At 34.0% G+C, this 13,368-nt stretch overlaps 1 protein-coding gene across 1 annotated transcript in view; it reads right to left on the bottom strand.

Moving 5' to 3' along the window:
- The window catches only part of LOC128669462 (protein O-mannosyl-transferase TMTC1-like), a 122,981-nt gene that overhangs the window by 18,195 nt on the left and 91,418 nt on the right, over positions 1-13,368 (bottom strand). Inside the window, exons 3-6 of the mRNA XM_053744319.2 lie at positions 6,188-6,365; positions 5,272-5,345; positions 4,438-4,575; positions 2,098-2,274 (exon numbers count right to left, since the gene is read on the bottom strand). Of these exons, the coding sequence (XP_053600294.1) occupies positions 2,098-2,274; positions 4,438-4,575; positions 5,272-5,345; positions 6,188-6,365 (567 nt within the window). The remainder of the gene's footprint in view (positions 1-2,097; positions 2,275-4,437; positions 4,576-5,271; positions 5,346-6,187; positions 6,366-13,368) is intronic.

Here is a 13,368-nt window from a genome sequence, read left to right as displayed (position 1 = left end):
ATGGGCATAATCTAGCCATAATACAAATAAGATAATTTAATTTATTTTATTTTATAGTGTTAGCTTTTTATTAATATTTTTAAGTTTTACGGAATTATTTGAGAACATTTCGTAGATTTTTTTTGACATTTGACGTTGTCAAGATTCCGCTGAGCATTCTATCATTCTTTTTGAATTTGAATGACAGATCGAATTCGCCGCGCATTTTGTTACCGACATCGATGTGAGATACTTGTGTTGTGTGATAAAGAAAATTAAAACTGTGAAATATTCATATTGAGTATTAATTCCTACTCACTTTCGGATTAACTTATCAATAGTTAATTTTTACAATAGCTGTTCCTGTAGTATATAATAACAATTTACAATGAAATTTTTGATAGTGTGTTTAAGTGAGATATTGTGACTTCTACGTTTGTAACTATTGTGACTCGATCGGCGATGTATTAGTTAGCTAATAACAGCAAAATTTACATCATTCTTTCGAAAAAATATTATATACATATAATATAGTATGTTGTTTGTTATTATTTTTGTTTCCAATCAATAAATAACTTTGCTTGTTAACTCAGGTTGAAGTTTTGCTACAGCACTGCAATTTTTTTAATAGGTACACTTCTGAAATTGTTGAAGTGTCGACACAAAAAAATAATAATAAGAAGAATATTTGTGTAATTGTTAAACAAAATTATCGATTTCTACAAAACAACTCTAAGGATTTTCTTTTCAATGCAACATATCACCTTCAAACACGTATATATATATTTGTATTGATTTATATATACCTTTCGCATGTTTATATGTCATTAAAAACCAAACGACAGACATTTACAATGACACGATTTTGAACTCATCAACCTAATGGTTTTTCAGCTATAAATAATTTACTATAGCGATGTTTTCTCTGATAAATGCCACGCGAACGGGTCAGTCAATCTTTTCAATCTGATCGGTCGGTCTTCATTGTGTTCAATTGCTGAAATCACAAAACCCTTTTATGTTGAAGTAACGAGTTTTGTGCTATAATGACCTTATAATTATAGGTCTCATTGTTTTATATAATAAAAGCTTTTGTAGTGAAATATAACAAGAAACCTTTTTGATTAATAGTTGTTTTTGTAAGTATTGTATGAGTTGATATCAAGTTTGCTTTATAGTGGTGAAAATGTCATTAAAACTCTTAATTTTATTCCTTTTACATTCCTAATAAGTATTATTAACTTCCAAACTTACAGAAGTATGTTCTGTAAGTTGGCACCTTTTAGGAACTAGCTTTTGCCCGCGGCTTCGTCCCCGTTTATTTCGTGTGCCCACTCATAATCGAATATGGTCAATATCTCGGATTCTAAGCAACGAATCGCGATTAAATCTGTATTAGACCATCATATACAACTATGAAAAACACACGCACACATTTTTGTACTTGCGATCTCGAATATTAATTGATTTGCGATTCCATCAAATATACAAATATACCGATATACAAGCTTAATGCTTAGTGAAGGCCGTTGGGTATTGTCCATATTGGAAAATTTGGTAATGTTACTGATTAATGTGGTCATTAATTAATGGCAGCGCTGTCATTTGTATTCAATACGTCAACACATCACTCATACAAGATGGCTGACAGCCACGTGACACCTGTGGAGCCACGGGAAGATAAATTGACAAGGGACGGCAATGAGCAGCTATCACTGTAGATATTTTATGCCTCTCTCTCTCTCTCTCAACTTCGCGTGTTCTCGGGGCTGTGACGTGAATTAGTTCGGTTATATATATATATAAACCTTCGGGAATAAATTGTCTAAACAACGGCGTAAACTGCATCAAAATCCTTTGCGTATTTTAAAATAATCAAAGTCGGAAACAGACAAGAAAATATCGACTTTCGACGGGGCATAGATGTTTATTTACATCCTTCCAGCTGTCGTCCCCGACAGCTGGAAGGATATAAATAAATCTACAACCGGATCAATCAGAAAAAGATCATTTTCCATAATGACCCGACCGGGGATCGAACCCAGGACCTTTCGGTTTAGAGGCAAGCACTTTACCACTGCGCCACCGAGATCATCAACGATGGGAGAGAGATCTTACCTCACAAAGAAGCTAGGATGGAAAGCAGCTGGGTTGTCCTGTGACGAGAAGGTGGGCCACGTGCCCTGTAGCAGCGCCAACCTCAGACAGATCAGCAAGGCCAGTGACACCACCACTTTTATTGTACGTATTGACAGCCCTGTGCATTTCTTCTCAATTTTCAATGAGCAGAGTGACCTGTCAAAGAAACAATTATTTATTTATTTAAGGTAATAACTGCACACTAGCGCCACCATCACATCTTTAACAATTTCTAATGTTTATTAGCGAAAAGTAAAAAATCCTCTTTCCACATTATACTAAACTAGATAAAGGAATTTATTGCAAAGTAAGTACTATAGTTTTCCATTATACGATATAGTCACAGTCTACTAAAGCAAAATCTTTATAGTAGACTACTAAACAATTATAGTAAATATCTAATATACAAAAGAAATTGGTAAAAATGGGTAGGTGGTGCTAGTGTGCAGTTATGTGAGGACCTTAAGGAGGTATAGTTTAGAGGAGAATACTCGCAATCATGATTTCAGTAAACCACTGCGTTTAAACAACACTTTGTCTACATTTGAAAGTCATGGAGTCTATTTGTTTATAGAATTCGTGAAATATTTAAATTCTTATAAAGTTTTAAAATAATTACAACAAACAAACTTCTGTTCTAGAAGACTCATTGTTGACTCTTCTATTTCACATCTGAGATCTTTCTTGTTTTTTATAATTTTGAATTCTATCTTTATTCACTTCTTTCTTACAAAGATCTTCGGAAGACTTCGGAATCCTTTATTTTTTTTAAAAGTCGTTATAATTTCTGACATTTCCGTTTACTATTATTTTTATAAATTAGATAATTTATATATAATTTTAATATATAAACAATGTAGTTCCCACTACGGTCAGTCGAAAATGACAAATGAACGTGCGCGCCTTTTTAACAAGATACCCTCTAACATTAAAAATATTAACTCGTTCGATGTATTTAAGAAACAATTAGCCAAGCACGTCGTTACTATTAACTGAACTTGTCTGTTTTTATTTTTATTTGTTTATTAATGTGACAACGAATATTATGTCTATATTTTGTATTATGTTATCATGTAAGAGATGTATGTCTTAATGAGAATAAATATCTTTAAACCTAAACCTAAATTATAAATATGTATGCACACTGAATAACTGTTAAGCGCTAACCGATGTTCACGCTAACCGCAGTTTAGTGAACATCAAACTACCGGGTATATTAATTTTCCGCTTACAATATTGCTAATTCATCCCGATGCACTAGTTAATTATGTTTAGTTCAATATCAAGTATTAATAATAACTGCATTAATTATTCGAACTAAAGCAGCGGATGAACTGAAGTAACTAGCTGAGACCAAAACGAAAGAATTATACAAATAAGAAGTATACAAACAATTTAAAAAATATCCTTTGCTTTAAACAAGTAATTTTAACATTTTACCAAGTATACAATGTTGATTATTGTCTTGTATAGTTTCTTGATTAATCTTTAGTGTTACTTATCTGCCCAAAATTTATCTATTATAAATAATTTATTTCATTGTAATGTACAATATAAGCAAGTATTTTCAATTGAACATAAAGTTTAAGAGTCCGTTTTTACTTTTGCTATTAAAAAGTATTATATTTTTTTTCCTCCTTACGAAAGGCCAGCAACGGACGAAATCGAACACTAAGTTGAGCATCAGTATATAGTATCAGTGTGTATCAGTGATGCCAGTCTCCAAAATCAAAATTAAATCATTTATTCAGAAATACAGGCCTTCACAGGCACTTTGTCTTGTATTCTAAATTAAATGACATTAACCAAAGCTACAAACTACTAGCATTTCGGAACAACTACTGCCGAGAAGAAATGCCGAAAGAAACTCATTCAAACAGTGTTGTATGCAAGAAGGGCTTACCATTTTTAAAATATAAATGTATGTATCATTTTTTATCAGTAATATAACAATGTAAGTACACATTTGCGTATACAATCGCGTACTTGACGAGCATGCTCTGAGCGCCAAGCACTATAGTCCTTGGCACAATTTGAGTATACTCAAAGACAGGATTCTTGTTCTTCTAACCTCCTATCGAAAGACCAGTATAGGTAGAAGTAAAAACCAAGTTGAGCATCAGTATAATTATACCAATCTCCTTAATATACATGCTCAGAACGCCAATCACTACACTACACTTAGTATAATACTCAATTTTTTCATTTTCTTTCATATTCATAAGGCACACAAACAGAATACAGACAACAAAGAACATAATTTAAATTATAAATATTAAGAATCTTTGATCCACTAGAATTAATTCTTGTTATTCTTACCTCCTAACGAAAGGCCAGCAACGGTAGAAATCGAACAATAAGTTGAGCATTAGTATAGTGATACCAGTCTCCTTGGCGAGCATGCTCAACGCGCCGAGCACTATACTCAGCCATACGCATTTCTTGTTGCTGGATGGTCTGAAATAACATATACAATTAACACTTTGAAGTTTCCCATTTTGTTGTAGATAAAACATGATATGTTCGAGTTATTCAATATACCACAACGAATTCCCTAAGCCAGTGGTCAAATGGTTATACTTGAATTATATATTATTCACGATTGTTTTACAGTGGCCAACAGATAGAAAATGAAGGATTCTTTTACGCGACTGTACCATAAATATGGTGTTGACTGGTGTAAAAAGCCCTACTAGTTTCATTGTCGGCTGTAACTGGTCGTCCTTGTAAAAAATCAGCATTACATTTTGACAATTAGGCTCAGATTTTAAGACCGGCCTGACGTCTACTCAATCTAGGAACGCTCTTGTTGCTTATCAGCTATCAGACTCTCTTAGCTTGGGTAGGGCATTTATTGAAAATTTCGAGTGGTCTTATTCTAGGGCGGGAAATACATGCCACACATAAATTCTTTGGTGAATTTCACGAAACTTTGAACGCGCCGTGTAGCGTTTCATTCGTGTCCGAATTTTTTTTTTAATAAAGAATTTTTTTTATTTTTATGTAAACATTTATAAAATTAACATTTTACCAATACTTTACTCATTTATGAAATAGGATAATAAAAATTATTACTGTGTTTGGTACAATTTAATAAACACTAATGAGAGCCCGCGGCGGAGCTCAAAACTCTCGTGAAATTCACCCTCTTACCTATGATATACTAATAAGGACGATAGAAAAAATATGCAAGCTAGCACGTCGGCTCTACCGACCACACCGGCCACCTGTTGACAAGTAACATGTTTTTTTATATAAACAAAGCCATAAAGAAAGTGTGCAGTGAAGCGGTGATGAAGCAGTGGTTAAAACGACCACCTGAGATTGCAAGGCCCCAGGTTCACTTGCTGTTGGTGCCCCATGTTTCTAAAGATATACATAAACCACTTGTTTCTGGTGAAGGAAAATATCGTGACGAAACACGCATTCATAGTTGATGATCTATATATATATATATATCAAAAAATAAGCGTTTTTTACTAGTCAACGCCCCCCAGTCTAAACCATAGAAACTATAAACGTAAAATTTGGGCAGTAGCTTTAGGTTATTACGTAGTGCTCAGATAAGAAAAGAATTTTCAAAATTCGAACCCCATAGGGGTAAAAATGGGGGGTAAAAACTTTACTGATCTACTTGAAAATTGGTATAAATACTATGCAACAAAAATAATGAAACCCTTGTTTCAGGGTTTCTTAAAATTTGACCTTTAGGGTAGTTAAATGAGGGTGAAAAGAATAACGAATATACCCATACAAAATTTCGTCAACTAAAGATATGAATAGACGGCTCAGCGGTAAACACCATTGAATTGACGTTGTTACTGTTAACTGTTGATGGTTCGAATCCTGAACTTCAATTATTTTGAATTAAATCTGAACCATAATAAACCTTACTCAGAAATCAGCCTATATAGATAAGGCTGATTTCTGAGTAAGGTTTATTATGGTTTTACCCGTAGTTTTACTCGAGCGAAGCCTGGTCGGGCTGCTATTTTATTATATAGTATGTGAAGGCAATGCTTGGTTACCCTTTCTGCTGCATACTCACTTTATGATAAAAACAGCTTACCGCTTCAGTATGTACAGGGTGTACAGCAAACAACAGCGCAGCCAGCGCTGCAAAAGGCCGCTGCAGCCGCGCTATAGTGACGCACGCGCGAGCGACTAAAGCGCAGCACGCGGCGTGAAGCGCTACATTGCTGGCATGCCACCACCACGGCCTGAGCCCTGAAAGGGCATGGTTTAATCTGAAACAAGGTTAAAAAATAAGCAAACTGTGTTACATAATTTGATTTAAATATTTATAATAATTATAGTTAAGGCGATGACGGCATATTTTCGCTGGTCTCTATCAGCCATATATTTTTCATAATTTCCGTATATTTTTCTTTCCGTCTGTGTGTTTCCAAGTCAAAATTAGTAAGTAATTTTTTTTTAATTACAGTAGTAATGATAATAAATTTTACGCAGAAAGAACTAATGAATATAATAACAGAAAAACTGGTTTACAGTTTGGCGATTTTTTGTCTAAGTGATAACCTGTAATTATTTTTCTGGATCAATCAAACAAATAAATAGACTAATTATTATAATGAAGTAAAACAAGACCCACGAATGTCAATTGACGAGGCTGCGGTGAAGTTCGTTGCGCCGCTTTTTCTTCACCTGCGCTTTGGAAGTCGGCAGTAGACTTGGTTTTAAATATTTTTTGTCACACATAAGGTATGTATATCATCTCAAATTCAAAATTCTTTATTCAAAATTTTAACCCCGGACGCAAGAAGAGGGGTGTTATAAGTTTGACCGCTAAGAATGTCTGTCTGTTTAAACATATACTTTATGGTGAGAGATTTTTATATTTTTTAATTTAATTTTTATGAATTTGAGCTAATTATTACAATGACAATATTTCAAGCTTCAAATCAGTAATTAGTGAATTATAAGATTTCCTGCATCGTCACGGCATTGAGGCTTTACCCGGCTTAATGATTAAGTACGCAAAACAGCTATGATTAATGTGCCTTGTTGTGGGTGACCCGACTTCACAACTCATTAAATTATACTTTGGGTCGCCTACAGACAAGCTTCGGTTGTACATTGGACGAGTGGGGGTCAACCTTTAATGGGTTAACTCCCCACTCGTCCATTTAGTCCATTCCATATAATATATAGTTTAATTATAAAGATATTGCAGTTATCAATTAAATGATTATATGAAATTCTTTTTATAGCAGCTCATAAAGCCTATGAAAACTGCTTTTCTAACAGAATTTTGCAAATTTATAGACAAACGAAGGTAGAAGAAGCGATATAAAAAGACTCCCTAAAACTTATATTTGTATCAAAAACGTTTCATAAAACTTGAAAATAGTAGTACCAAATTAAAGATATACCATTAACGACATATACGAAACTCGTAAAAATCACTGATTAGAAGCTCAAGAGCAGAGATATACTCGAGATGACCATAAAACTGAAGGATCAATCTTGTCCACCGTTGATTTTATTTCTCTAAACACCATTACATTAGGCCTTCCCATTATCGCTACCCGTAAAAGTAGATTGTATCGCCTTTGCGGCTGTAATAAAAAAATATATCGAGCCGCGTTTGATTTTTGAACATTTCCTGACTTATTACTGGCCGTTACTGATCATTGTTTTTTTTCTGGGTTTCGGATCTTGAAAAGAAAAACTGTATGCCACAGATTATAACACACTAGCTCTTGCCCGCGGCTTCGCCTGCGTGAAATTATCGCGAAAGCGGAACAGACGATTTGACGATTTTTACCAACTTTCACCCCCCATTCGAGTAATTTAGGGGTTGATTTTTGAAAAAAAGTAGCTTGTGTTTGGGTTCTTTAACTACATGCATATCTAACACTATCAAAATTGGTCCAACGGATTAGCCGTGAAAGCCGTTACAACAGATAGACTTTCGCATTTATAATATTACTATGGATTTTCATAGCGTATAGAAATCGAAATATAATTTTTCTGTCTCTTTCTAATCCGTCTCATCCTACGATGCCTCAAAATTCACCAATTTTTTGTTTATTAGTCTGTTTTTATGACCAGCCGTCTGCGTCACGTCTGATGAAAATTTGAATAAGTATATATAGTTTGAAGTATGGAGAAGGACATAGGATACCATTCATCCCGGAAAAATAACTGTTCCCGTGGAAAATTTACGCGGGAAAAGCCGCGGGCAACAGCTAGTCTTTTTATCTTTTACCGGGAATCAACTGACTAGGATCTCCAAGGTCCGAAGTATATGTTTTTAGAAGGGATAATATTAATCAGCCCTTCGTCTACGGATGAGGGAAAAACTTCCTCAGTTCCTCATTAATGAATAATAACGCGACTGAGGTTTCCATTCCGTCCGCACGCGTACTGTAACTACGTGCTAAAACCTTTTCCCTCGCAATTTACCGCAGTTTCTTCTAAGGCCGTGTTTAAACTAGCATAAAGGGGCGGCTACACTATCGGTCTTTCACATTATGTCGAAAATGTTTGTAAACTACTGCCTAATATGGAATTAAGTGCTTTCAAAATAACTGTAGGTAATATACGATTTAAAGAGAATACTCGTTATAACAGTTTATTGAAAAAGTGCAACGTACATTAAATGACATTAGCGCGCAATAGACAATTAAAAAGGTTCCACGAGCGGGCCATAAACTAGAATATATTTTTAATGCTTGTTTATATTGTTTATGTTGTGAATATGAAGCAACTGAATTTAGCTGTCGAGAGTGTGCTTTTGATAATCTAATACTATTTAACATAACTATTCTATAGCGCACTATTCGACACTACAATCTAAATAAACTAACCTAAATCTAAATAAGCCCGTCCCGACTAGGCTCGGGTGAGACCGTAAAAAATATAACAAAACCTTTTTCAGAGTGTAACCGTACAAAAATCAGTCGAGTAGTTTTTGAGTTTATCGCATTCATATAAACAGACGAGACAAGGAGACAGTCTACCTGTCTCGTCTGTGTATATGAACGCGATAAACACAAAAGCTACTTAATAGTGATCTAATCAATACATATAATAAAATTGAAGAAAGGCCAAATTTGTACATTGGATTCTTTTTTAAAATTCTTCATGGAATATACTTAGTTACAGATATAGATGACGAAAATATAGTTTTGGAAATTTTTGTCTGTCTGTCTGTCTGTCTGAACGCGCATCACTCAAAATCTATTGGACCGATTTGCTTGAAATTTGGAGGTACCTTATATACCGGGTTAACATCTTAGATACATTTCATCCCGGTAAATGGTCAGGATCCCGTAGGATAATTGAAAAACTAATTATGAATCAAAAATGCCTCGGAATCCCGGGTTAACATCTTATAGACATTTCATCCCGGAAAATGAGGAGGGTCCTGTAGGAAAATTAGATACATTTCATCCTGGTAAATGGTCAGGTTCCCGTAGGATAAATGAAAAACTAATTAATATATATATATATATTTACTTGATACTTATGTTCACAAGGTAATTTTATTTATTTTCGTTGTATTCATACAAACATTTTTATCAGATGTCAGAACGACTTTCTATGTCTACTTTGTTTAATTCTTTATTAAAACCAAATTTACAATACAATACAAAATATATTTATTGCCCATAAAAACAGTACGAGTATTAGTACCAAATATTACAATTGTGTAGGTATTAGGACCAATGGTGGGCCTGTTCCAATCAATCTCTTCCAGCCAGCCTTTGGGTAGTGAGAGAGGATAACAGAAGAGCATTGCAGGGTTCATTTTGGGCGCAGTATGTATCAAGTAATAATTTAAGCAACTCGTTAAGTCTCACTATCTATCTAACGTATCCTAATTTTATTGTACATGTATTTCCTTCTATATAATGATATTTATGTATGTATATATATGTATTTATATGTATATGTATATGTGTATTTGGTATGCTTATATATGTATGTATATTGTATGTAATGTATTTATTTATATATAGTGTATGTAATTATATATTTGGTAGTTTGTTTTACTGCGCCTAAATGTTTTTATATATATATGTCTCCTTCCACCTAAAGGTTGACTGGAAGAGATCGCTTTAGTGATAAGTCCGCCTTTGTACCTTCTTATATTTATTACAAATTGTTTTCTGTGTATTTTTTCTTTTTGGTGCAATAAAGAGTATTTGTATTGTATTGTATTGTATCAATAAGTATATAAAACTCTTCCGTTACTGAGTGACTGACTGACTGACTGACTAACAGATAACGTACACCCGAAACTGCTGGGCGGGAAGCTGAAATTTGGCATGTAGGTGAGTGTAGGTGAGCACTAAGAGAGGATTTTTGGAAATTCTACGCCAAAGGGGGTGAAAGGGGTGAAAAGCTGTAAATATGAAAGTTCTACACCGTAAGTTAGTGACTTGAAAATTTTGATTTTGATAGCTTACAACAAAGTAATGAATACGTGTTACAGTTCAGTTCATTTTTCTGAAAATTAACCCTCAATCCTTTCAAAAGGGGGGGTGAAAGATTGTATGGTACTTAATACAATTTTCAAGATAAAACGCTGAAAATTGGCACACTTACTTTTTGTAGTAAGTAACAGTAATAGTGAATACAAAAATGTTTAATCTACGTTTGTGGTTAATAAAAACCCGGGACGTAAAACGTTATGGAAAATGGGACGGCACGCGTTGCTGAAAGCGGAAGTGGGAGTCGAAGCGGGAAGGAGACACGTAATGGGAAACGGGACGGGACACATTGCGAAAAATATGATGGCATAATATGTAGGAAACGGTACGGGATATCTACATTACATAGCAGGAAGCGGGATTGGCCAAGTTTGGGGGACGAGACACGCAGCGGGAAACAGGAAATTGAAGTAAAGATGAGAAAAAAAAGCGAATTTGAATCATATATATTTACCAGTCTTACAGAGTACGCGATAAAAAAATTACTAAGATTTTGCTATGAAATTCACGCGGGCGAAGCCGCGGGCAAAAGCTAGTAATCATATAAACGCAAATACATACAGCAATATTCATTTCAGGATCTCCGTAACAATTCCTTTTAAAAATGATATTTCCGTATTTGCTTATGTTAAGATTTATGTAAAAGGATATAAAGTGATTTACAAAATATTGTAAACAACTTAGGCCCCAGAAGAATAGTAATCATTCTGGAAAATACTGCATTGTCTACTTTGACGATATAATAGCAGTGATTACTGCGGCATATGGCAGGAAAATCGACTCAAATTGTCAACGAGCTACGGAATTTTATATCAGAAAACATAAAAATGTATATTTTTCACTCTAATAACAAAAATAGTATATCTAATTAGACTTATTTTGTTGACATTACTTATAAAATAGAATATTTTGTGTGCATTTCAACTTGAGAATGCTCATTGAGGAACTGTTATATAAACTAAAGTATGTTCGGCCTCTATATGTCAAAAAGTGCGACAATGACAAAATATACCACATGTGACTTTTTTATGAATAACTGGTTTATTATACAAATTCGCCTTTTAGGGGTCGCGGAATAGCCCAGGAGCCTAATGGAACAGTTGGTAAGTTTGATAGCGAGGTTCGCGTGCAGTATTAATATTTCCTCAGTTGACGCGGCGTGGTTTACTGCAACAGATTAAGACACTGCAGTGTTATTTACTTGCCTATATTCTTAACAGAAAAAGAGTTTGTTACATAGAAAATTTATGTAAAAACTGTTGTGAAGACTGTTAATGCGTCATTATCGTCATCAAGAGTTTAAGAACGACTGCGCAGTGTTATCTAGAGATATGCATCATTGCTCAGTCGCATTGTATGAAGTTTCGACGTACGTCGACACACGTTAGTGTCAAAACGTATAAAAACAACGGATCAACAGCGTGCTGCGTCGTCGCAACGGAGCACGACTGAATAATGAGGCATGGATTTTATTTAACCATGTTCTTGTAGCTAAATGGGTTTGTTAGATGGAAAATGATACGTAAAAATAATTTGCATATGAAATTTTTTATATTATTTTATTTTATGTTTTTATTTTATTTTTATTTTTTTGGAAATATCTCATAGAAGCTGTTTACATAATTTTTAGTTTATAAGTAAAGTAATTCATAATCAAAAAGTCTCGTTAAAAGTGATAATAATAATACCAGTCCCGATATATACTGAATTTTGTCACCGTCAAAGCATAGGTGTAAGTTAAGATTAACTTGGCTAAAGTTTACTTAGTTACAGCTAAACCAAGCAATAAATCTCCAGAGATGAAACTGGAAGCTGTGACTTCATCTCACTACGTTTACACGAGCGAAATTGCATCCAAAAGCTATTAATACCGATCACAAAAAACACGGAAAAACCTAATGGAAGACCGGGTCACGTATTATAAAATGACTATTACATAGCCATAGAGTTGTATTAATCTAGATGCTACATCGTCACAACGTCACAAGATAGGAATTGAATCCATCTTAAAATATGACCATTCCATATCCGTAGATGTCGTACGATGCGACTAAGGGACACGTATCCCACACAAGCTGATAAAGTCGATGAACTGTCGCTCTGTTCGATTTTACATTATTTTTTGTAAATGGCCAGTTGTACACATTATTATTATTTTTTAACACAATACACACACTAAGTATTCTTAGACATGACAAGTTAAACGAATGCTTGTAAAAAGACAAGCGAAGCCTACGTTGGAGAAGTTGAAAAGTAATTATGTTAATTACTAATTTTTCCGAAAGACGTTCTCATTTAAGATTCGGAATTGGTTGCTACTATTTCGCGGTTAGGCCTCCCTTATTGTGGACGTTTTGTTGACGTTTGATTGACGCGTGCGTCGGATAAACAACTGAAATTAAGAATGAAACAGAATGCAAAAACGAAAATACACGAAAAGAAAAATAAAAATATAAGCCCATGGACTGTGATAGTGTGGGATATTTTGACGAAGCATATTGCGTGTTTTATACTATTTTGAAAAGGCGAAGTTTATTGCGGACATACTATTGCAAATAATTACGAAGCATGTTGTTCATCTCGGTATGTTTTAATTATAATCATTTAATTGGCTGTTTTATGAATACCAAATCTGATAATAGATTAATGCAAGCCATAATATGTATTCAAATAACAAAACACGATAATTATCACTTCATTTTTATTCAACAGATGATTATTAGTTAAGTATTGTTCTTATTTTTACTCTGAAAATTTTCAAACAGATATTATACTTACTATACTTTTA

The sequence above is a fragment of the Plodia interpunctella genome, chromosome 4, assembly GCF_027563975.2.
Source record: "Plodia interpunctella isolate USDA-ARS_2022_Savannah chromosome 4, ilPloInte3.2, whole genome shotgun sequence".
NCBI lineage: Eukaryota > Metazoa > Arthropoda > Insecta > Lepidoptera > Pyralidae > Plodia > Plodia interpunctella.
Note: the sequence above shows the minus strand (reverse complement) of the source record. Positions and strands in the feature narration are given on the sequence as shown.